This window comes from Amblyomma americanum, chromosome 3 (assembly GCF_052857255.1).
Source record: "Amblyomma americanum isolate KBUSLIRL-KWMA chromosome 3, ASM5285725v1, whole genome shotgun sequence".
NCBI lineage: Eukaryota > Metazoa > Arthropoda > Arachnida > Ixodida > Ixodidae > Amblyomma > Amblyomma americanum.
In genome coordinates this window covers 198,743,941-198,769,017 of record NC_135499.1, presented here as the reverse complement: position 1 = coordinate 198,769,017, position 25,077 = coordinate 198,743,941, and the positions used below count along the sequence as shown (strand labels likewise).

The 25,077-nt window shown below is 48.4% G+C and overlaps 2 protein-coding genes across 3 annotated transcripts in view; one reads left to right on the top strand and one right to left on the bottom strand.

Moving 5' to 3' along the window:
• Larp4B (La-related protein 4B) overlaps positions 1–19,092 on the bottom strand; it is an 80,925-nt gene extending 61,833 nt beyond the window's left edge. Inside the window, exons 1-2 of one of the 2 annotated variants that reach the window (XM_077659548.1) lie at positions 18,498–19,092; positions 11,281–11,355 (exon numbers count right to left, since the gene is read on the bottom strand). In XM_077659548.1, the coding sequence (XP_077515674.1) occupies positions 11,281–11,334 (54 nt within the window). In that variant the 5' untranslated portion in view covers positions 11,335–11,355; positions 18,498–19,092. The remainder of the gene's footprint in view (positions 1–11,280; positions 11,356–18,497) is intronic. The other variant, XM_077659550.1, reaches the window with a different exon arrangement.
• Positions 19,093–19,278: 186 nt separating this feature from the next.
• On the top strand, positions 19,279–21,041 carry eIF1 (eukaryotic translation initiation factor eIF1). Its single transcript, XM_077659557.1, has 3 exons — positions 19,279–19,490; positions 20,391–20,548; positions 20,726–21,041. Exons 1-3 carry the CDS (start codon positions 19,457–19,459, stop codon positions 20,870–20,872), a joined length of 339 nt encoding a protein of 112 aa, XP_077515683.1. The 5' UTR covers positions 19,279–19,456; the 3' UTR covers positions 20,873–21,041.
• The last annotated feature ends 4,036 nt before the right edge of the window (positions 21,042–25,077 follow it).

Here is a 25,077-nt window from a genome sequence, read left to right as displayed (position 1 = left end):
CGGCGATGGTTTTGTTCAGGCGCTCAGTCAGTCCGTTGGTCTGCGGATGGTATGCAGTTGTCCTCCGGTGGCTGGTTTGGCTGTATCGCAGGATGGCTTGCGTTAGTTCCGCCGTGAATGCTGTTCCTCTGTCCGTGATGAGCACATCGGGGGCGCCGTGTCGAAGAAGAATGCACTCCACGAAAAATTTGGCCACTTCTGCTGCTGTTCCGTTCGGTAGGGCTTTCGCCTTGGCGTAGCGGGTCAGGTAGTCGGTCGCTATGATGATCCACTTATTTCCAGATGTTGATGTTGGAAAAGGGCCAAGCAAGTCCATGCCAATCTGCTGAAAGGGCCTTGAGGGAGGTTCAATGGGGCTCAAAAATCCTGCTGGTCGTGTGGGAGGAATCTTTCGTCGCTGACAATCTCGGCAGGTTTTCACATAGTGTGCGACATCGGCAGACAGTCGGGGCCAGTAATACTTGTCTTGAATGCGGCGGAGGGTGCGAGTAAACCCGAGATGTCCAGCTGTCGGCTCGTCGTGTGAAGCCTGTAGAACTTCTTTGCGGAGACAAGTAGGTACAACAAGGAGGTAGGCTGTTTTGTTCAATGTAAAGTTCTTCACAAGGACCTCATTCTGCACACAGAAGTCCTCGCTTGAATGAAGCGGTGGGTGAAGAAACCTTGCCTTCCAGGTACTCAATGAGGCCTTTTAGGTCGGGGTCTGGGCGTTGCTGCTGAGCAAAAGAGCTGGGGCTGATGGGTCCCAGGAAGGCGTCCTCATCGCCGTCCGGCGGCAGTGCATCTGAAGGGGCTCGTGAGAGGCAATCGGCGTCAGAGTGCTTGCGTCCGGACTTGTAAACGACGGTGACGTCAAACTCCTGGAGACGCAGACTCCATCGAGCGAGTCGGCCAGAGGGGTCCTTCAAATTGGCAAGCCAGCAGAGCGCGTGGTGGTCGCTGACCACCTTCAACGGTCGTCCGTAAAGGTAGGGGCGGAATTTCGACGTAGCCCAGATGATGGCAAGGCACTCCTTCTCAGTTGTAGAATAGTTGACCTCGGCCTTGGAAAGGGAACGGCTAGCGTATGCGATGACTTTCTCCAGCCGGTCACTTTTTTGAACGAGGACGGCGCCTAGTCCCACGCTGCTTGCGTCGGTATGAACTGCAGTATCGGCGTTTTCATCAAAATGCGCAAGGATCGGTGGGGACTGTAAACGACGCTGAAGTTCCTTGAAGGCTTCTGCTTGCGGCGCTTCCCATTTAAACGGCACGTCTGCCTTCGTCAGTTGGGTCAGGGGCTCGGCGATGCGCGAAAAGTTTTTCACAAATCGTCGGTAATATGCGCATAGTCCAAAGAAATCTGCGCAGTGCTTTCTTATCGGCCGGCGGTTGAAACTGTTCAATAGCAGCTGTTTTCTGCGGGTCTGGGCGTACTCCTTCCTTGCTAACGATGTGGCCTAGAAACAGCAGCTCTTCGTAGGCAAAGTGGCATTTCTCTGCTTTCAAGGTTAGGCCAGACGACTTGATTGCGTCTAGTACTGTTCGAAGTCTTTTGAAGTGCTCTTCAAAGTTCGAGGCGAAGACAACGCCGTCATCTAAATATACCAGACAAATTTGCCACTTCAGGCCTGCCAGCACTGTATCCATTACTCGCTGAAACGTCGCTGGTGCGGAACAGAGACCGAATAGCATCACCTTGAACTCAAACAGCCCATCCGGAGTGATGAATGCTGTCTTCTCGCGATCTCTTTCGTCGACCTCAATTTGCCAGTAGCCGCTCTTGAGGTCCATCGATGAGAAATATTTGGCGTTGCAGAGGCGGTCCAGTGTGTCATCGATGCGGGGGAGGGGGTAGACGTCCTTCTTTGTTATGTTGTTCAAGTGACGGTAATCCACACAGAATCGAAGTGCGCCGCCTTTCTTTCTCACCAGAACAACCGGTGCCGCCCATGGGCTGTTTGAAGGCTGGATGACGTCGTCGCGAAGCATTTCTTCGACTTGGTCCCGAATGGCTTGTCGCTCTCGCGGTGACACACGGTAGGGGCTTTGACGGAGAGGTCGGGCGTGTTGATCCGTTATAATGTGATGCTTGGCAATTGGCGTCTGTCGCACCTTCGGCGATGTCGAAAAACACTCACTGTAGCTTTGAAGCAGATTGCGGATCTGGTCTTGTCTGTTCCAGTGCAGGGCTGGGTCGATGTCGAAAGTGGGCGAGTTCTCTTGGTCAGGCGAATCTTCTGCGGAGGGGTCGGAGAGGGCGAAGGAGTCTCGTACGTCAGATATTTCGTCGAAGAAAGCAATCGTCGTTCCTCTGTTAATGTGCTGGTATTCTTCGCTGAAGTTAGTCAGCAGTACTTCGGCCTGGCCATTGCGCAAATGTGCGATGCCTCTTGCCCTCGATGATGGCTACAGCGTTAATGGCTTTCGTGGCGCCTACGGTCAGGATAACGCTTGATCGGGGTAGGACGCTCACTTCTTCCTCCAGGACACTCAGGGCAACGTGATTTTCCCGAGTTTTCATCGAAGCGATGGCTTCGTCCGTCGAAAGCGTGATCAGCTTGGATCGCAGGTCGATGATCGCCTGATGCTCATTAAGGAAATCCATACCCAAGATCACTTCGCGGGAGCATTGCGGTAGCACAGCAAAGGTCGCAGGATAGGTATGTCCTTTGACAGTCACTCGCGCTGTGCATCGTCCTGATGGCGTAATGAGGTGGCCCCCTGCGGTGCGAATTTGTGGGCCGTCCCAAGCCGTTGTGACTTTTCTCAGCTGCGCAGCGAACGTTCCATTCATCACCGAGTAATCGGCTCCTGGCATGTAATGCGAAGGCAAGATAACCGCTGGTCCTTAAGGGTAACGGAGTGGGTTCCAAGAGAAAGTAAGCGTAGCAGGGGGAGGCAGAAGGTTAGGTGGGCGGATGAGATTAAGAAGTTTGCAGGCAAAGGGTGGATGCAGCTGGCAAAGGATAGGGTTAATTGGAGAGACATGGGAGAGGCCTTTGCCCTGCAGTGGGTGTAGTAAGGCTGATGATGATGATGATGTGTTGACTAGAGCGGTAACTTTCCGGCCGTCGATAGTCACTTCTAAGTCAGAGGTCCTGGCTCTTGCATTGCACGTTGCTCTTGGCGTCGGGTCACGGCTTCGTCGCGTATGCGAGTCGCGGGTGGGACGTGTGGTCGAAGCTCTTCTGGGTGGCGGCGTCGTTTTCAAGGCAGCCTGCGTCGTGGTCGGGGTTCTCATTGTGTGCGGCGTCGGTGCAGCGAGTGCCGGTTCTGCATGCGGCGTCGCGGGTGCAGCGTCTTCATGGGGCGTGGTCGGTGGAGGATCTTCGGCGTTTCGCTCTTGAGCAACGTCACCTCCAGAGGTTGCTGCCTTCAGTTTCCCCTACGGGGGTTGGGAGACCTTCCTCGTACCGCGGCTGCGTAGCTGCGGCGTGGCGACGCAAAGAGCGAGGTTGACGGCGATGGTGAGCGCGAAAAGCGGTTCGGCGTGTACTCTTCTCGACGCAGGTACTCGTCGATTTCCTGCGGACATTGCCCGAAGCGTGGTCGTGGGGCAAATCCTCGAAGACCGATACGTCGGTACGGGCAGTGACGAAGAATATGGCCTGGCCGGCCTCACCGCAATGGAAGCACAACGGCCGGTTGTCGGAAGTCCTCCAGGCATCGCATTTCCTGGGGCTTGAGCGTCGGTCATAGGCTGGGCGGGCGGGGGCTGGGAGGCGGCGTTGTGGAACAAGTGGCTCATCTCGGGGAGGACGTGGGGGTTGTCGTTGTGGCTGGGCAGTCTTCACTGCAGCGGCGTAGGTCATGGCCTCTCGGACGATTTCGCGGATAACTTCCCGCAAGCTGTCGCTGGTGGTGGCCGTCGTGTCCGAACGGATTGCACAGGCAGAGGAAGGACGATTGTACTGCCGAGCTCGGACGTCGAGGGTCTTCTCAATCATGCAGGCTTCTTGCATGAATTCCTCGACTGTTTTTGGCGGCTGGCGGACGAGGCTTGCAAAGAGTTGTTTTTTTAAGCCGCGCATTAAGAACTGAGCTTTCTTTTCCTCGGTCATCCCGGGGTCGGCGCGGCGAAATAGGCGCTTCATCTTCTCGACGTAACCGCGGACGGGCTCATTCGGAAGCTGGATAATGGACTCGAGGAGTCATTCGGCTCTTTCTTTCCTCACGACACTGGTGAATACCTTCAATAGTTCTCTCTTGAATAGCTCCCATGTCGTAAGGGACGACTCGTAGTTTTCGTACCACGTGCATGCGGAGCCATCCAATGAGAAGAACAAGTGTCCAACTTTTGCCGCATCATCCCACTTGTTGAATGATGCCACACGCTCAAACTGATCCAACCATTCTTCAGGGTCTTCGCCTAGGGATCCATTGAAAGTTGGCGGCACCCGCGGCTGCTGCAGTATGATCGGTGTCGACATCTTCGGCGATGTTGCGGTGCTCGTAGCCGCGTCTTTTCGCTGCCTTGTGCGGTCCGGCAGTTTCCTGAACTCAGGCTCCTCTCCCTGGAGACGTCGGCTGGCTCGCTGAGCTGCTGGCTCGAACTCGGGTGCGAAGCGCTCAGGGCTGGCTTCACGAATGAATGAATGAAAAACTTTATTGTATAAGGGTTATTTCTCGCAGCGTAGGTGCAGCCCTCAGTCCAGGGCCCCAGCGGCCTTTGCAGTCTTGCGAGCCCTGTCGATCAGATTGAGCTGCTCTTCAGGCTTCGAGCTGGACAGCGCAGCCTCCCACTGCTCCGGTGTAGGTGTGTTGTTTATCGGCGCTGCCTGCATTTTCTGACAGGCCCATGTAACGTGGTAAAGCGTTGCGTGTTCACCGCATAGCGGGCATTTGTTTTCATAAGTGGATGGATAGATTTTGCTGAGTAAACTCAGATTGGGGTATGTATTAGTCTGTAGTTGTCTCCAGACAACCGACTGCTGTTTACTAAGGTCTTTGTGGAAAGGCGGGTAGGTCCTCCGGAGGGCTCGTTGGTGTTCTACGATGGCTCCATACCGTCTAGTGACTGCGTCCAGTTCCCCTTCGGTGCGTGCCTCCCGGTTGGCGTATGCTCGGGCATTAGCGTCCGCACATTGGTTCCCTTTGACAGCCTCATGGCCTGGTGTCCACGTGATGAAGCATCTCGTAAAAGTGATTGTCCTCGCCTTGAGTATGTGAATGGCTGCAGTGGATATGCGTCCACGGCTTCACGACTTGAAGGGGGCGTCCGGAACATGGAAGGCTACCCCGCACCTCCACCAGATGTCACGTAGTGGTGACGGCGAGGGCCGCCGTCCCAACCTCCGTCGCCGCCTTCTCAGGTGGCCACTCACGTTCCATATGAGAGTCAGCGTGCCCATGTGAGGCACTGTTATCATCGACGAGCGGAATAATTTGAGTATATCCGCCGTTCATCGCAAAGCGCGACCATCGTCTGCGTCCATGGCGGCTGAAGCTGCACCTTTGTCTCTTGTACAGCCGTGCCAAGCGAAGCCATTCCAACCTCTGGATTTTGCACTAGCGAATCCCGTGTCGTTTAGAGGGAATAAGCCCTCCGAACAAGGCTCGAACATCTTCCGGCAAAATCTTGTTGCGCAAGCAAAATGCGAGTGAACGGGCTTTGCAAACTCCACTAGCGATGAATGCCACGGTAGCCGATGGATGACGAGGAACACAAAGATGGGCCCAATGTATACTAGAAATGAAGTTCAGCAAAGTGACTTTTTGGGCGTGTTGGTGAGACATGATATCAACTTGAAGCACAAAACCAGACGAGGATGGTGAAAGAGACGAGAGATACACGAGCGCTAACTTTCAACAATTTATTGTGAACCGCGAAGCAGCATATTGTCCCGTAGTGGTGACGGCAGTCGAAGCAGCGATGAAGACGGACGAAAGGGTCTTCTAAAAGAACTGTTTATTGGGCTGACTTGCACCCAAAATGGACTGAATCACTCGGCGGCGGCGAAGCGACAAGCGTGCTCGGCGGTCGTCGAACAGAATGCCGGCCGCTGTCGGCCGTGCTCAATTTAAAGCTGATAGCGAACTTTCGAGATAAAGAGCGCAAGGTTACTAGAACATTCCGGAACAACGTAGAATCAACTCTGCCTGGCTGCGATCAATCGAGATAAATCTAGTCGCGTCTTGCGTAGCAAACAAAGCGAAAAAGTGATGTGGCGGCAGATTTGAAAAACGAACACACTGCAAATATTCGCGGCAATATACCGAGGCATGTAAGGTAGTGCACAACTTCGCTGCTTAATCTAAACGTACCCCCACTTCACCGTGCCCCTGCTAGTGTACAAGCGTGTACAGAAGTAAACAAGAGGACGCTGCACAAGAAAGAACCGAGTGTCAGCGCCGCCTAGCCGAAACAGGAGAAAGCTCGAAATCGCCACGCGCATGTGCAGGCCCCCTACTAGCGCGACCCTCTCATTGCTCCACTTGCCTCACATTCGGCCGGCGTCTATGCCGTGCTGACGATCATGATCGTATGGTTGCTCCCTGTGTAGCTAGTGAGCATTTCGGAATACACAGACCGCTGTCTTGATAAGACAGCCTGTTATACTTAGTGGCATGGGCAGGGACACTATTTTTCGTTCTTTTTATCGTCCCACAATAATTTTTCTCTTGATAAGGTAGGTTGTGCGGGCTTTACCATTAAGGGCTCATTCACACTTGAGAGTCACAGAGGTCGCGCGACTGTTTTGGTTGAAATGCGACAGTCGCGGGCCAGTCGCTCGCTGCTCGATTTTGTAGCCTCACGACTGTGAGTCGCAAACCGCTGAACCAATCAGCGAGCGCACCGAGCTTTTGGCAATGACGCCGCTCGCGGGTGCGGCGAGCGACGAACTGTGCTACCTGATCCTTGGCTGCCGTAGTCGTCGCTAAGCCTAGCCGGTTTTACATCGATGCCGCAGCTGAGGGCATTTCGGAACTGACCTGCGCCGTAACCAAGCTGCTGCTCTCGTTAGGCTTTATTGTGAACCCCGTCTCATGACAATATAAAAATATGCTCGATTTCCGCGGCGCCTTCAGCAGCGGATGAAGCAGACGGCAGGCGATCAAGCCGCTTTGGGCAACAGCAGCAAAGCGGCTATGAGAAGGAATTTGCTTGTATCCAGCAGCTCGGTATTGGCCAATGACCCTCAAAACTGATTCATTTTTGAATTTCGACTTCCTAGAGCATGGTATGAGCGCGAACAAACAGCATACTAGCGCATTTTTCTGATACTAGCGGCCGGCATCCAGGCTGGCTGGCAGGCCGCTTGTATGGCCGCGGTGCACATTGCCGCAATATCTTCCTCTTCCATCAGGTCGTCGCAGTACATTGCTAATATCAAGGGACCAGAGCACTTTCGAGGGACAAGCGCGAGCGCAGGAGACACGGCCAAAGCAGACGAAACTCTCGAAAGCACACGAACGGCGTCATTCCTAAGAGTTCTCATTTCAAACGAGAATCGAACGAGAAGGCGACCTGCAGGTCACCCTTGGAAATGTGAACATCGGTGTGTCGAACTGCGGTGTAGTCGCAGGCGACTGCTGGTCGCGCGACCTCTGCGACTCTCAAATGCGAATGAGCCCTAAGCCGCTTGGTTTGAGACAGCTGGAGGCGCATTTGCGCCGCATATAACCCGCATGTTTCAAACTTTTGCTGTCACTGGGACTTATCTGAGTCTCGCTAGCAACCAAATGCGCTCTAAACACTTGGCATACTGCCACAGCTTTGCGTTAATTTCGTACATTTATGACTGATGATTCGCCTTGGCCCTGCGAGATGCCGACGTAGCACCAATGTATGCACCCTGCCAGTCTTCAGTGAGGCGCACTGTCCATATACTGGAACCTGCTCTTATCGCCACCGAGACAGCGCACTGTGTATCGCGCTGTCATGTGCTGAGCAGAGCTCAGGTAATCACCTTGCATGCACCTTCGGATCTTAGGATGACTGCAAGCAGCAGCTGTCTCACCTATGTGAATGCCGCGGCAGCGGCGCGTTGCGTGGCGCGCATGTGTAATTCGGCATATAAGTAACCGTGTGTGGTGCTGAATCGTGGGAAATTTCTGATATCGTGGGAAAATCAAGCCACTCAGGGAAAAAGGGAATTTTGTTTAATAATCCATTGAAAACATGGGAAATTTTGGTTTCGCTAAAGACCGGTGTTCTAAATGTGCTTTCCCGGAAAAATGTGCAGAGATGAAGGGAAAATGCTGTTATCATGACGGCCTGAGTAGAGTCGCGAGAAGAAATTTAGCTTGATGTTTCCCTTTAATTTGCTGCCTAGCCTTGGACACAGAGCCCTGGCCCATTCAGGCTTCAAGTTCTGTGTCCTTGGATTTCTTCCAGCTATAGTGGCAGTGACCCTTCCATTAATTGCTTCCAACCACTCCCAGCTCTTTAGTCACACAATCCCATATGTACGCATGTTGTTGTAAAGAAATTTCCGAAAATTTCTACGGTCTACACAGGAGGCTAGAAAGGAAATGGAAGTAGCCGAGCTGGTCCCCGTCCTAACGCAAAAACTAATAAAAACGAAGTGGTGATTGACGATGATGTGATCAAGAACATTCCAGCCCTAATGTTCATTATTAATTGGCTTTGTATTTACTTTATTTCACTCACTCTTATATTTATTACCTTTGCTGTATTCCCTCTAAAATTACTATATTTTGAAAAAAAAAATATATTTGTGGGAAAAAATGGGAAATTTTTAGCCGACAACTGGGAAAAACCAACTCACCAATGCAGCAACATTGCCATGTGCACCCACTGATCAGAGAATGAGCCATGACAGACACTGGCCAGCGATCCTAACTCTTCAGTGCTAGCTATATTACTTCACTGCTACTGTTACACATAGGCATCGGCATGTTTTACAGTATAAGCGTGGCAAGCCAGCAGCAGCATCCAGCAGCTTTGAAAGCAGTCACTATCCTTGCGATGCTGGATCGCGCTGCAAAAAGCACTGCGGTTTCATCTTATTTTAAGCTGACCTCCTAGGCCAGGTTCCAATGCACGTGCAATGTACTACGGGACAGACACACAGGGTGCATGCATTGCCGCTGCATCAGTGCCTTGTAGGAACAAGGCGAAAATAAACGGTAACTATATTAAAATAACCCGAAACTGCAGCGGTAGATTGAGTATTTTGAGTATATTTGGTCGATAGCGAGCCGGAAATGAATCCCAGAGACAATTAAAGTTCAAAGGACACGGGCTATTTGGGACGGAAATGTGCCTGCAGCTGTCTCAGATGGAACGGCATAATAGTAGCGTCGCCTCTGCGGGCTCTGCGGCATCAAGGCGGCAGTCTGTGCATTCCTAAATGCCCGCTCGCTACAAAGGGTGCTGCCATCTGATCATAATCATCATCAGCGTGACACTGATGCCGGCCTAATGCGAGGCAAGCGGTGCAATGAGAGGGTCACGCCTGAAGAGGGCCTGCACATGTGCTGACGATTTTGAGCTTTTGTCTGGTTCGGCTAGGCGGCACTGACGCACAGTTCTTTCCTGTGCAACGCGCTCCGTTTACTTCTGTCCGCGCTTGCACACGATTTATTTCCTCCTTTGAGTGAGTAACTCCTACATACTATAAAAACCTATATACAATACGAGGTTTTTTTCAGTTTTAATGCATTAAATTTCCACCTCATATTACATGCGGACCCAAACAAATTTCAAGCCAAATATGCAGTTCTTGACTGGCTATTATCTCTCACACTATCAGCATTAGGTTTCCACCGAGAAGAGGCACTATCTAGCGGTGGCGTCAGTTCCATTTCAATGGTTTCAGTTTCAACACCATTTCACCACACTGACGCCAGCAACGACGCCCATGCCACTGGAAGCAGGACAAACGCACCACGCACGACGTTGGGACCACGAAAGCAGTACTCAGCTCCTTTTAAATGTAAAGTAATCATAGCTGCCGTAAGCATCAGCACTGAGTCAAGCGCTGCTGCATGGACTGGACAAAGTAGGAAGAGCCTGCAGTTGCTGCCGCTAGACAGAAGAAACAGACCTCTCCAGCCACACTTTGCAGTTCGATCGCGTACGCTTGGGCCAGCATTCCCGAGGAGCCTGTAAGCCGCACTTTCAAGAAATGCGGGATATCGAACGTGCTCAGCGCCACTGAAGAAAAGTTTCTATGGAAAGAGAATCTTGGAAGACGATGCACCCTACAAGATCGATCACTAAACCCTTACTGCTGTCATTGCCTAGGCACACATGCTGCGCGTGCGTGCCGGAGCCAGTCTGCACATGAGCGCGGCCAGTGCAGTGCTCAGATCTGTACCACGCTGCAGTCCCACGAACGCACCAGAAGTGGCACACCGCTTTACTACAAATGGAGGACCGCAGGCTGCTTCGAGTGCCAGGGTAAATCTGAATTGCTCGTTTCTTAACGGCGTGAAAGTCTCTGATCAAGCATGTTGGCTCGAGAGGGGAAGTGAGGAGCACCAGGCACATGGAGATGCATTCCTCTCTCCGAGGCTTGAGGCGGGCTGGCGCCGGTCACACAAACATGCAGCACGGACACCTCGCAAGTGTTCCTCAAATCACCACGTCAAGCGCGAAATGAAGCACAAATAAATGATTTGGTGGGCTTTCCTCAGCCGTAGTATATGCAGATGAATGCTTTTTTCCCCCTTTTCTAGCCCCTAATTACACCCCGTATTGCATGTAGGCTTTTTTTGGTAATTAGCAAGCCAGCTGTGGCATCCACGCTATGAATGCCGACGTTTTTCGGTTAAACCTGAAAAGTCCAACAACTAGTTTTATAAGTGGAGGCGCATTAATAAAAAACGCACATGGAATTTTTTGAAAGGTTACAAGAAGGCCTTTCAAGCTAGGTGAATTAATAAAGCACTAGCATTAGCTGCCTACAAAAATCAAGACGACACAACATGACCCCACTAAATCAACAGAGAAGTTGGGCAAAACCAGAGCATGCTCAATCATGGAATCTCATTACTTTCGTCCTTGACGATGCCCCATTCTGTCTTGATAATAAGGGAGTAATTACTCACTACACCTTGCCTAAAACATTTCACCAATTCTGTATTAACAGAATTAGGCAAGTAAACAGGTGTGTAAAATAATCCAATGGGTGTGTATTTAGCAGACCTATTGCAAAGGACCTGTAAGAATAGAATTGTGCAGCGGTTCGCTTTGTCTTTCTTGAAAATTAGCAATGCCTAGACATGTCAAAATTCCATTCTTGAGTATCAAACAGACTTCCTACAAAACTAACAAAGAATCAGTCTGGGCATTTCATCATTAAGGAAATTAGTGAAATGGTGACTCACTGTCTGTTGAAGGTCGGAACAAATTTCCTGCCCGTCTCCGAGGTCAGAGGTCATGGGACAGGTCAGATGTTATAACTGGAAAAGAAGAGAATGTGATGTACAAAACCTGCGCTTCACCAAAAATTGCAATAAAGAAAGCTAACTTCCGTAATTTCAACAGTTAATCCACTTTTTCACTTCACTATATGATGTTCTTGAATGTTTGCTGTGTCACTAACTTGTGTAAAATGTAACATTTAAGCCACAAAACGTGTGAAGCAGTTTACTCGTGTCACCAACTAAAGGCACTACGAGACTTTTTTTTCAGGCATGTGCCAAGGTCACACAGTCCACCCAAACTGCACATGCAAAACAAATGGATGATAAAATCAAAATGCAGTCCTCCCTAGTTGCTAAGAGGAAGATGAGTGCACTCATACACTGTTGATACACCAACTATGCAGCACTCTGTAAGCAAGCAAGCCAAGTGACAGCTTATTGACTGCCCAACTGGCAACATTTCTGCATCCACAAACAGTACACTCCACCACTTCACGTACTTGGCTGCTATTATTAACCAACGGAGGGGCCCCACCAGGCACAACTGCCACAACAATTTCATTCGCAATGTTTTTCCCTTCCATTGACTCCTACTGGGCGCAAAAGAATCACCACCCATCAAGGAAGAAAGGGGGGGGGGGGGGGGGGTCGAATACTGTTCCTGTGCTTGCATAGGCATGCATTCATGGAAAGCCAATTGTTCTGCAGTATTAATTAGTTCATATTAGCTTGTCTTCGTTTTCCAGCAGAAGAAATGTGAACCGTGTGGCCTCATATTCCAGTCATTGAGAAACCACCCATTTTTCATGCTAAGTATGTTCTGAGGATTCGTCACAATCACTTTACTGAAAAGCATTTTATCTCGGGTTTCCACCAGATCAGGCTGGACAATTAGTCGTGGCATTCAATAGAACATTTTCTCTTAGGCGTGGCGTCCACTAAAACATTTTCTCTTCTATGGGCTGCGCTTCACAAACCAAAGACCAAAAATAACGAAAAATAAGGTGGCCCAGCCTGCACCACTAAGTGTAACCAGCTACCTAACAAGCATTGCATCTTCTTGTAACATAAATGACGAACTTTCAGCCAAGCAACAATGTGAACACTGGAGGAGCTGATCAGTGAAGGGGCTCCTGCTGACCACTGCTCTGTCTATGCCTTGCGTTCACACCTTGCACCACAAACCCAGAACTTGAAGCACAGCTATGCTGCATTAGCACACGGGTGCACTTTTAGCCGTACAGCGATGAGATACACCTTGGTTAAGTGGATGGGCTTTGGAGCCAACAGCACAGGAAGGGTGATTCCATTTTTTTTTTTTTTTGCACAATGGCATCCATAGCCAAGTGGCACCAAGCATAAGGTATCTGGTCGACTCAGGTCGATAAGATGAACTGCGATTCAAACTTTCTTTAGGTGACAAGGGCAACTTGCTGCAGACTAGGAAATCGATATGCAATGAAACACACAGACTAAGGGAAAGGTCCAGCACTGTTCTGTAAGCAACCTGCTTTCACTCTCCAGCTGATGTATTGCATGACTGATGAAATGCACTCGTTTCCAGCTCTAGTAGTACTTTAATTTAGAGCAATATATTAGGAGAATATTATTACAATAACTTTAGTACTCAGTGGTGTTTGAAAAATTACAATTATTAGAGAAGTCACTAGGGCAAACCAAATGGTCTGGCCTTATGTGACATTAGTCGACCAGCCAATATCATGTATGCAGGGGCAGCTGAAAACGCTTATGTTGTACTTCAGCAGCCAACTGCAACAAACTTCTTCAGCCTGTAAAAAGACTACCTGCAGAAGCAGTGCTATTGCTACTCTACAAAAACACCGGTCTAGATGGCCAAGGCAGCAGTACCTTGCACCAGCCACTTCCCCCACCGCATCCCCCTAGCGGGGGGCTGCCCACCCACAAACCTCAATCAAACTACCGAACACACCTCCGCCCACGTTCACCCTCAACAATCCACCACTAGAAAGCCCACACAGAAGCCGAACAAAAAAGCAGGCAAAATCGAAGGCACAATGGGAAAGCCAGCTGCCTAGGCCCACCCACTCATTGCCACCCTCGAGCAGCTTCCCCACTCGCCTTTGCACACCACCGCCCTCCAGAAGAATTCTGTGAGGTTTATGAAGCCGCAGCTTAGAGTAGAAGCACGAAAGTTATCCCCGAGGGTAAATCGAACTGCTTTCGTAGAATTGTCGCATGAGATGTCCAATTGTACATATTTTTGCTATCAGTATATGAGGAGAGAGTCCCAATAACAAGAAATGGCGACCTTGATAGAAGCAAGTGGGTGGGGAATCGCTTGCAAAAATCATTTGTCAAACAAACTTATGGCTGTTATCAAGTGCCAGAAATTATGTATAAACAGGAACATGCGGATCCACTCAGCATCGCAGTTGCCGCATTTCTGCTGCCCTCAGGAATCACGCTGAGTGGGCTAACACCGACTGCATGAATTTATAGCACTGCGAACGAACGCCTAGGAACAGAGACCACTGTCACGTGGCATCTGCTTTTGTCAATGTTCCCGCGACAAGAAATGGAGTTAGTCCAGCTTTTGCGAAAACTGTTTTTTGGCCAGAATTACCAAAGACAACGCAGGCTTTCGATTCATTCCGACCAAACTAGGCAAGGAACCCACAAAAATGCCATGGCTTACAAAGTGCTCCACTCTGTTTACTGTACTTTGGAAGTGCTCACAGCATGCGCATTCGGCATGACAGTTTTACCTGAAATATCGAAGAACTATACGACAATATAAAACCTAGGACTGCGAAGCCACACTTTGGCCTCCAGCCTTTCACTTCACTCTGTCCGTAATCCATTCATTTCAATGGGCCCGGCTTGAGCAGGGCTCTGAGCTACCCCGTCACACCTGGTTAAGTTGCCTAACACCAAAACATCACATTTGGTAAGCTGCGTAGCAAGCTGGAGATGCAAGCGTCGTCAGGAACAGAGCTTTTAAACGCTCGCAACAATAGTACTAGTTACCAACAAACTTGGAACGCTGTTATAATTAGTTTGATGACACGCCGGGCGATCTAGAAAAATTCGATTTTTCACTTTTAACTTGTGTTCTGGGTTTCCATGAATAAATAGTTTGTCGCAGACAACATAGCAGCAAATTAGGCCCAAGGAAATAAAAATATGTGTGGACTATTTGCTACTGCGAGACAAAACCTTATCACCATCTGTAACGGCCAATGAAAATAATATAATCTGTGAAGACACCCAAAGTAACTTTTATTACTTATTTTAGACTCAGTGGAGGTACTAGTTTGATAAAACCAGTACGCATTTGTGGTTCAGAGAACATGTCACCGAAATAACAAGCGGACTTATCGCCTCGCTGCTGCCACAGGGGTGATCCACTCGATCCACTACTCCAGCTGACCATAGTCCGACCAGCAACCCACCCTATTTCGAAGACCACTCCTGCGTATTACTCGCGCTCCGTGCGTGCTTTTCGCCATGTCAACCATGTAGGCTGACTCCTACTCTCCGTAGTGAGTTAAAGAAAAAAAAAAGTGGGAGCCTGGACGTGAAATCGGCCACACAGGATAATTCAGTTTTTAAGAATGCTCTGAGTGTGTAGAGTGTGCAGAGTCCTCGCGATAAGAAGACAAACTCAAAACTCTCTTTAGTGCACCTTTTTAAAAGGTTTCATCTTGCTCAACTTTAACTGCAAGTGTTATGCCAGCGCAATGGGCACATTTTGTCTGAGCAAATCAGGATGGTGTCTGAACTTCACTATGCTTTGCACCTAATAAGTAGGTTTATGCAGTCAAAAGAAAAATGCCTTAGTCAATCTCACAAGACTGCCTTAGCTGTGTGCTCTTTCCCAGTGAACCCAGTTTTCAGCGTATAAAAACTAAAAGAAAAAGTAAGCAAGTGCATGAAAAGCCTGTTTGTCAATCTAGGACATCATAGCATTGATCATCCCACCCCGCATTTTTAACCTTCTCACTTGCATTTCTTGTGTGGTGGCCTTGAATTATTAAAAATCACAGGGTGGCGGTTATTACTGAACACAAAGTCAACTCATTTGCTTAAGGGCAGTGAATAAAAAGGGAAGGTTTTAATTAACAAGGCTGTTTCACAAACGCCAGCACAAGAAGGTTCTATAGAGCATTTGGGTTATTATATGATAACTTGTCTGTGCTCCAACCGCAAAAAGAAGTTACGGTTGGCAACCGCATTGGTTGAAATTTTCGATACTAGAGGGTGGTGTGTATCTTGGCCTGTACCCGAGCATTGCTAAAACAAGGATAGCACGAAGTGGGATGCACGGCCTGTACGCGAGCGTTGCTGGAACGAGGGCACCATGAAGTGAATTACGTGGCACTGGGGTGCCATGGGTGCATGGGAGGCCATTTCGGGCAACTTGGGCTAGTAGTCTTTCGAGGCCCGCGAGACTAGCAGAAAGCTGACATTCGAGGGTAGGCTTCACCATATGAATTAGCAAAATGCCAATTATCGCCATACTGCATGCACAAATGCACAAACTGCATTGATAACGTTGAGGCGGATATTGTGGAATGCTGGCGTGCTACGAGGATAGTCTAATGTAAAGTTTCTAATACAAACACACATGCTAACTGCCAAGACAAATGTTTATGAGCATGTCAGCTCGCACGCTGTCAGGACACAGTAACACACCCCAACCATTAGCAGACAGTCGCAAGACAACACACACACTAGGTTCACCTTCATTCGCGAAGAAGCAATGAGTTTTTGTGGCCTATGGGTTGCACGCTCGCTTCCCGATCTGAAGGTCCTTTGTTCAATTCCCCAAGAAATTTTATTTTCCTTTGCTGATGAAGTCATTTGGGGTTCTGGTACCCCTTTTCCTGGATGCCGGACAACGCAGTGTTCCGTTGCTGATAAGCCGAACAAGGCTTTCGCCTTAAAAATAGCAATTAGGATAGCACACAATAATGCTGCTTATTCACATATTAGTAACAAAATTTTAAAGCTGTGCACACAGTGGTATTAAATATTTCAGACGTAACTGCGTAATAATGAAAGTAGGTGCCGTCTGAGCACCAGTACAAAACCCATGGTCCACGTATGTACTTTATAGTAAACACTTTTCATCTTGTAGCCTGAGCAAAAGGTGATGGCTTCCAGACGCCTGTGGCTGGCTCGATAGTGCTTGTTAAGAGCACGTTTGCGGAAACATCATGCTCATGTTTTCCATAACACAAACGAGTTGCAAGACAGAGTATGCCAGGGCAGCAGCTGACACAAGTGTAAAGAGAAAAGCCTCCTGATGTGCTGTCAACATAGGTGACATGAAATGACAACGAAGCCACGATAACTCGAACTAAACCAGAAGAATGTGTACTCTGGGTCCTAGCTATATTTCTAAGCACAAAACATTTCTTGGCACTGGACGTACCTGTGACAACCAGACAGACCTGCTGAAAAGGAAGTAAGATAAGGTTTTGGTTTACAGGAAAGGAAATGAGGCAGTAATGCTCATATATCTCGGTGGACACCCGAAGTGCCCCATAAGGGAAGGGATAAGGAGGTAGTGTAAGAAGAAAGAAGTGCTAGTGGAGGTCTCCGGAATAATTTAGACCACCTGGGGATCTTCAATGTGCACTGACATCGCACAGGACACGGGCGCCTTTTGCGTTTCGCCTATATCGAAACGCGGCCACCGCGGTCGCAATTTGGAATTTCGTAACGTGACGCCATGAACGATAAATAATTATCGGTCGGATGAGGCCACACCATTTCCGCGTCGGCAACCTGAATATTCCAGACAAAAAAAAAAATCTATGCGGCAAGAATGAATTTCTGAGCAAAGTTAACATAACCACGCATAAGGCGGCGCCGATGTGAACACAAGCACACAAAAATAAACCCGTGCCACTGGGACTCGGCATACGGCTCCTACTTGCAACCTCCTACACCGGGGAAATGGACTTCAGATGTCGCCTGTATAGATACGTTTGCATCTAGTTCGTAAGGAGGAATTTTAAGCAGCCGCCACGGCCCACAAGTGCCTTCGGCCAATAATGCTTCCCGCCGGAAACCCGACGCGACGGCCAAGCAGCAGCAGCCAACAAGAAAATAAAACGAAACCCGCGCGGCAAGCGAAGTAAAACCCACGTTCAACAGCGTTTTAAAGTGAACCGTGCTACTGCAACTACTACATGCAAGACTAGCAATGCGATCGGAGCCACACTTCGCTCGGGAACTGCCGCGCACGTGATCATATGCAAGGCCGGTATGCTGGCTGGCCGCAGGGTAAAGGCCAAAGTTTTTTTTCTTCTTTTGTTTTTCCCCCCTCCCAGCCGTTAAGCCTTCCAATTATTTTCATTCGTGGCACCAGCACAAAACCATCGCCGAACAGAGGAAGAAAGTAACAGCATGTGCACTGATCCAGCCCTGGAAAGCGATACACACCGGGGACGCCCGACCAAAGCCGAGTCCACCCCACCGGCGAGTGCCATGTTTTTGACATCTTGAAAACGACTCGAACCATCCACGGAACAACGCAAGAATACAACCTGCGTCGCGAGAAGCGTTTCTTCCCGCTGTTGGCGGTACAGGCGGATATGCTTCGCAAGTGCCGCAGCCGGGGCCAATTTATAATAACCCAATTTGCAGGCGCCGAGAAACATGCCTCAAAAGAATATGGGGAAGGAGGGAGGAGGAGCGAAGGGCGCCCCGCCGACGCGAACACGGGTCGCGGCGTTCCATACTGCATTTTCTTGCAGAGCCACGCACTGTTTCGCACACCTGGCACAAGCAGACGCGGTGCACATGTGCTACCGTGCTGTAACCAAATGTCAGTGACAGACAGTACAGAATGGCTGGCTTCCCTCCATGTCCCCGTCAGCCCCACTGTTCACTCGATAGCCACCGCTCCCGCCGTCGCAAACAAGCTGCGCCCGGACGCTCCTTTCGCCATGCCAGGACCGGTAGAGTTCCGTCGCACGCACCGGTAATCGCGTTACACACTGAGCTGATTAACTGCAGACACTTTTAATGAAAGTAATTCAAAGCAAGTCCATTTCAAAAGACCTCGTGGTCTTAGGCCTACTGGTAGAAGTATGTCCCACTACCTCGCACCAATGTCATGCCAAAAGAAAGCTCCCAACCACCTGCACCACAATGATCACTGAGAAAGGGCATCGAGTACTCACGAATTTGTAGATGAATCCAAATCCTAGCAGAGTAGGATGCCAAAAAATAAGTGAGTTTCTTCTCAACTTCCCAGTTCACGTCGACAGTCCGACTATGCAGACCGCTGGCATAGCCTCGAACCCAGCGCGACTCGGGCGCCGAGTTAGCCCGGCGGCGTTGAGATTGTACAGTACAGTTCGAAAACAGAACGACTGCCACTCGTTCAGAACTATCGACGGTGACACGACAGGCCTGCCGAGGGCTAAAACGTTGCTCACAGGGCAATTTTCACTTCGAAACAAACACTTTCCACCGGCGCCTTTGTTGCTCCGTGCGCCCAAAGCTGTTCACTGCCACACAAAACAGTCTGTCTACCTCACCACGGATCAAGCCGATAAGCGTCCTATTTCCACAAAAGTGACACCGGTCTTAGCAAACTGAAAAACAAAACGCAAAAAATTTCACGTCGTAATTTGGTGTTTAATGGTTGATTAATAAGCTGTTACTTTTCGCTTAGGTCACGTGAAAACTGAATCAGCATCATTCAACTTCTGGTCATTGCTGCAGAACCGAAACTAGAGATACCTGACCAATCTGACTCTCGGCACTGGTGCCAGAAATAAACATACAAGTTCTATCGTTTCAATACAATTCAGTTGCTCTCGGCGCACTAAAATATTACAAAAATTTATATAAAAATTTTGCTACACCAGAAAAAACATATATGCACGAAACACGCAATTAAAAAAAATCTTTTTCTTGTTTCCTGCCGACCTACCCTCTAACTGGGCTAGTCCATTCCACATCCGGGCAAGTCTCGCTCCCAAATCTCAACGTGTTTCGTCACCACCTTTTGCGACCGTCTCTTGCACCTTCTAGGCGTGTGCGTTCAGTGTGGTGTTCCCAGAGCCAGGAGCATCAGAAAATTCGTACAGGAGGAACCCCTTACCTTCATCACAAGGTTTCAAAGGATTGCTGTATGTCTGCCGGCATTCAAAACCTCAAAACTTTTGGTAAGTAGGCCTTCGTATTGCGTTACTTTGGCATGCGCATTGTTGACACAAGGTCAGGCTAACGCATTTGCGTCGTAGAGTTCGTTTCGCTTCGTGGCCAGGTTTACTAAAAGAAACATAAATTGCCTGGCGCGAGCGTCATCGCCGCGATTAGACAGCGCATTCGGACGCTTTATAGTCGTCGTGGGAATTTTCCTGGAAGTGCCCATTTGCATTCTACAATGTCGCTTGCGGTGCTTCGAGTCTTGTTGATTATGCATGTAACTGACATTCAGGCGTTATGGTCTGTTCAGGGGCTCCCGTGAACGGGATTCTGAGCAGGGGATAACGGTTTGACGAGTTTTATAGCTGGTGGCCAAGGAACCTGCAGGCGGGAAGATAGGCCTAACTTTTGTCCGCCTCAAGGCCGGCTGTTCTCTCGAGGCTTATTTGCACTATATAAATTACAGCGGCTACCTGTGCTTAAGCTGGAGTACGCCTGTAATGGCTAGGCTGCTGAATATGTAGTTCAGAAGCTTGGAACCACACTGACTTGTTGCGTGTCTGCTTGCGCCGACTTCGTTCATGCGGTTTCGCGAATTCCAGCCTTGCTAGCAAGTATTTTCTTGCTGTGTAAATGTCTGTACTGTCCGGGTTCATCAGCTTGAGATAAGTTAGTCGCTGTGGTTCGGCACTTTACATTTGAAGAGCGCGAACATGATGACTAAGCAAATATTGCCTATGTGCGCGTCGTGGAATTCGCCCATCAAAAACAAACAAAATGGCGGTGTAGTCGGGACATCGCTTGGTGGTGGTCACAAGCGGCACTGTGCTGTCGCCTATATTTTACCTCACTGCTGCGTCTTATCGGGGAAGTACACGCTGTAATGTGCCTTGTTTTTTTTTTTTTTGTCAACGCAGACCCCTTTGCTGATGCCATCAGGGGTGATGAGCAGGGTGTCCAGGACGGTCTAATCCACGTTCGTATCCAGCAGCGCAACGGTCGCAAGACCCTCACAACAGTGCAGGGCATATCAGACGACTATGACAAGAAGAAAATCGTGAGGGCTTGCAAAAAGGTGCGTATGCAAAAATTTACAGGCACGGTACGAGGTACAGCATTAACTACACCTAGGTGCGGTTCATGGCAGCAGCCTCGTACTGTCAAGCGGGTATTCGTTAACGATTTACATGACTGCAGTAGTGTTCACCCAAGGTTGTAGCCCACCCGCCAACCCCCTTTTTGTCATGTGCAGGAGTTTGCCTGCAATGGCACAGTGGTGGAGCACCCGGAGTACGGCGAGGTTATGCAGCTGCAAGGAGATCAGCGCAACAACATCTGTCAGTTCCTGACACGCATTGGCATTGCCAAGCCCGAGCAGCTCAAGGTGCACGGCTTCTGAGCGGCACACCATGTACCTCCTGCTTGTGGACAACTTCCACCAAGATTCAGCACCAGATTGACGCCCCAAGCCTTTCCAGACAGGAAGGTGCTCCTGGGAGATTTTTTTTTGCTTGTCTGTTTGTCACATCAGTCCTGAAATAAAATTGTACAAAATGGGTTGCCACTAACGTTGCTTGTTTTTGCCTTGCCTCAAAGTAGCCGTGCAGTTGTTCGCAGGGCTCTGGATTCATGTGTGTGCACAGTTAAAAAGACATGTGAACATTGCGAGCGCACCTTTCTAGCTCCCAGCAACTGTCAGCTTTTCTGCAACACAAAGCTGGCTGCCCTGCATTGCAACCTGCACAGTCTAATCCATAGTTCGTACCAGCACCAATCTCTCTGCCTACATAACCACACAATGTGTTGCTCAAGAGCCAGCTGCATCTGTGCTACCTCTGATAGGAATAGTCCCCCTGGCCTAGGCCATTGAATGATGACCAAATTCAGTTCCCAGGGAACTGCCCTTTTTTTTTTCAGCCAATACTGGGTTTGCTGTCTTGCACCCAAATCCAGCATGTGCATGAAAATTGCTGGCAGATCTACTCTCTTGCATATGTTGCAGGAGAGTAAGATTACCATTTCCTCATTTGCAATGAAACCAAACAATTGCAAGAGTAACAAATTACCATTCAATTTTATTAGCACAAGACAGATACACAATAGAATAGCAGTTGTGGCTTGCTTGTTGGAATTTGCAAGTGTGTTTTCATCAGTATTTGTCTCATTTTGATAATAGCAACACTGCAGACTACGTTGGTATGCGCAGTGGAGGGACGTGTGGAGTTGCAATGCACGAAAACCTGCACCAGCACTTACTTTAGCAAAACGTCGCACTTCACTATTCGTGCTCTTAAGGGAGAAAGCCTCACTGACTAAAACATGAAGTGCCGTTGTGAAAAAATTAGCTGTCAAACGCAGGCTGCTCGGGCTTTTATGTCCTGGCATCCGCGAATTCACGAAGTCAAGGCTTCAGATCCCACCAGTGGCATGTTTTATTTTTCTTGTGCGCTGTATGTCGTGACATTAATCGCAGTAGTATTGTCTCATTGATCACTGTCACAGAAACATTCCCTTATGCAGCTTGGTTTTGATAGTTGCTGGTTCCAAGTTCAAAAGTCCAGGGTTTGCAACGACTCTTGCATTTTTTTTTTTTTTCCAAGGATGGACAATGACAAATGCAGCGCCCTATCAAAATATTTTCCACACATCACAATTGTAACTTTTATTGCCAGAGGCAATTTTACCAACGCAACCACATAAGCCAAGTTGCTCTTCACTTGCAGCTTTCACAAAATCTCTGCTTATGCTATTTTCCAGCTTAGCATATGTTGCAAAAAATGTCTCTGCAGCCACTAAAACTGTCCAGCTATGAAAAGCTCGCTCTAAACATTTATGGGGGCATTCAAATAAACTTCACCAAGACAATGCCTTTTATACATCTGCTTCTTTACACTTTTGGCCTCCTGCTTCTTTCAAGCCTCCAAGAAAGCAGTTATTATCCCTTACAGATCAGTCTGCAGAAAGGATATAATTACTTGGTCCACAGCATCGCACACAGACCGCTGCGATATGCAAAAAATTCCCGCCCAATTTTCCACAGTAAAATGCCTATTCATATTGAACCTCTGTAACATGCTCCTATGTCCTTGGTTCCGATTGAACAACGGTCTTTCTTTATAGAAGTTCATAATCGTTTAGTAGAGGTGGATTCTGCCGCAACCCCCAAAGATGAGATTCCACCACATCCAGACTGGCCAAGCAAAGTTTGCTATTTTTACTGCAGTTTGAAAAATTGCTAGATAACCATGGGGGCTTGTATACATTACTAAGTATAGGGTATCACCAGAACGAGTAGCTATACACCCTCTGATCAATTTGGATAACGGCTGAATTAGCTCACAGTGCAGCAGTAGCAATGAAGACCCAGGAGATTCTTATTAAAGGAACGTTTCTTGAATATTCTCACAAAGGCCTGAAAATTACTGGCTGCATCAACAACGGAGGACAAATATTAGTGCAAAAAAATGTTAATACATATGCACACATGCATTCACTCCCAATGTTGAGTCACTCATTGGGAGATTGTCACCGACAGATTCCACACCTTGCTTGGATCCAGCAGTGGAATTCACAATATACGAATGTTTAAAAAAAAAAGGTGGCCAGGAGCGTTCTTTCGTGGTTGAACTATATCAAATGCATGACAAAGGCCTATCCCATATCCCTCCAGTTGATATCACTCCACCTACCAATCTCATCTGCCCACCAGACACTGCCGCTCCCTGCTAGGCTGCTCTCCGAATCCATTCAGAGAGCACAAGAGACCAGTTTGCTCTTTGCAACACATGCCCTGTCCATGCTGATTTTTCTCCTCAAATTCAGCTCGGATATCAAGCACTTTAGTTTCAAGAGCCACTCCTGCTCTCCCAGTTTTTGCTATGTTACACTTGTCATTAAGAGAAAATAAGTCATTCAGTACAAAGACCCACAAAAATGCCAGGACTCTTACAGCTCTTAAAAACATTCTCAAGGGTTTTCAGGGACCCAGATGGACCCTGTAATCAATGCAAAAAATTACCACTTGCAAGAAGTAATTAATGCATTGCAAAATTAGTCTAAAATGCAATTACAAGCCATCCACTACTTGCAATGCATTACAACCCCCCCCCCCCCCCCCTTCCCCAGTGATGCTCCAGGGCTAGTATTGACAGTACCTCTATTTCACCTGTCAAAACTGGTCAGCTACAGTGCAAGCTGGCAACTAGAGTATGCTGGACACCATATGCTTTTGTCATTTCAATGGACATTTGGCAGCCATGGTCAACCCTAACCACCACAAATAAAAACAAAGCCACATTAAAAGGGGCACACACATTTATTGATTACATGTGTTCATCACTTTCTGCTTTCCTGCACAGCAATACCACATGCAGACCAATTCATTATAGTGCAACAACTTTAACACTATAACCAATCAGTTAGCTGGTCTTTGTCATTAATTAATCTTTGATCAAAGAATGAATCAATTGTTATAAAAACTCACCACATACTTACCCAATTATGTCCAAGATTTCGAATCCAAAGTCAAGCAGAAGACTTGTCGTTTGAATCGCCAAGCTCAAGAGAGTTGGAATTCATAGCTCGATTTCATTGCAAGACATCGACTCCCAAAAGTGCTAACCCACAAACTATGTGCCACAGCAGATTCACTGCATTCTGGCAACAGCCCATGAAATCTCCAAGAGCATGGACTAACGTTGCAGCAAGGCATTGGAACAGTGGAAGGACTGTCTTCTCTTTTGTCACGTCCTTGTCCACATGAGCACACTCTGATCATTCCAAAAAAATATTCTTTTGACCACCCATTTCCAATTCACTTAGCTAATGAAAAACCCGACCATGGTGGCAAAGCAGAGTAGAATCCCCCCACATGGTAGCAGATCAATATGGACAAATGTTTCCAGGCCATGCCGATCACAAGTCGCAGAAAATGATTGTAGCTTAATGCTGCTGAGCACGCATTTGTAGAAATATGCAATTTTCCCATCACAGAAAATTTTCCTTCCACAGAAAGAAATTTCCTGTCCCATATTTCTAAAAGGCTGCTTTGGACCAAGCGCCACCATTCAATCCAGACAGGCCAAACAGAATTGGCTGTGGAACTACATTGAGCAATGAACCCAGCAGTGCCAGACCCATACTTCATGAATCGATGGATGTGTGCACAGCAGCAATGTTAACCTTACTTAGAGTCATCGTAATGCGCAGCATTGAACGCTCCAGCCAAGCATACATACACACACAAAAAAAAATTTCCACAAAAGAAAAAAAACGCAGTGAAGAGAGACGAACCAGACAATGCCCGTGGACGTCTCAAATTCCGGTCAGATACACAAAGATGTGCTCCGCTTTCTTGTGCATCCTAAATGGAGTAATGCACGCAAAAAAGATTCAATGCAGCATCTCTTAGTGCCAATGTACCCTACCAGACACTAAGATAGGTGCCTCACACTTGCCTGTGCATGTTACATATAAGTGCCAAGCTATTCCAGACCTGTCTGAACAAAATGCACCAAAAGATTGAAGTAAGGGAAAGAATGTCCTCTTACAGCAGCTGTGATTAAAAAAAATTGCTTTCTGAAACTACTGGAGCAAAACATATCT

Bases quoted from the DNA above. Each gene is read 5' to 3' on its own strand.
- eIF1 (XM_077659557.1), top strand. From the start codon at position 19,457: ATGTCTGCCGGCATTCAAAACCTCAAAACTTTTG. The intron at 19,491-20,390 runs GTAAGTAGGCCT...TTGTCAACGCAG, and splicing joins TCAAAACCTCAAAACTTTTG to ACCCCTTTGCTGATGCCATC. The intron at 20,549-20,725 runs GTGCGTATGCAA...TGTCATGTGCAG, and splicing joins TCGTGAGGGCTTGCAAAAAG to GAGTTTGCCTGCAATGGCAC.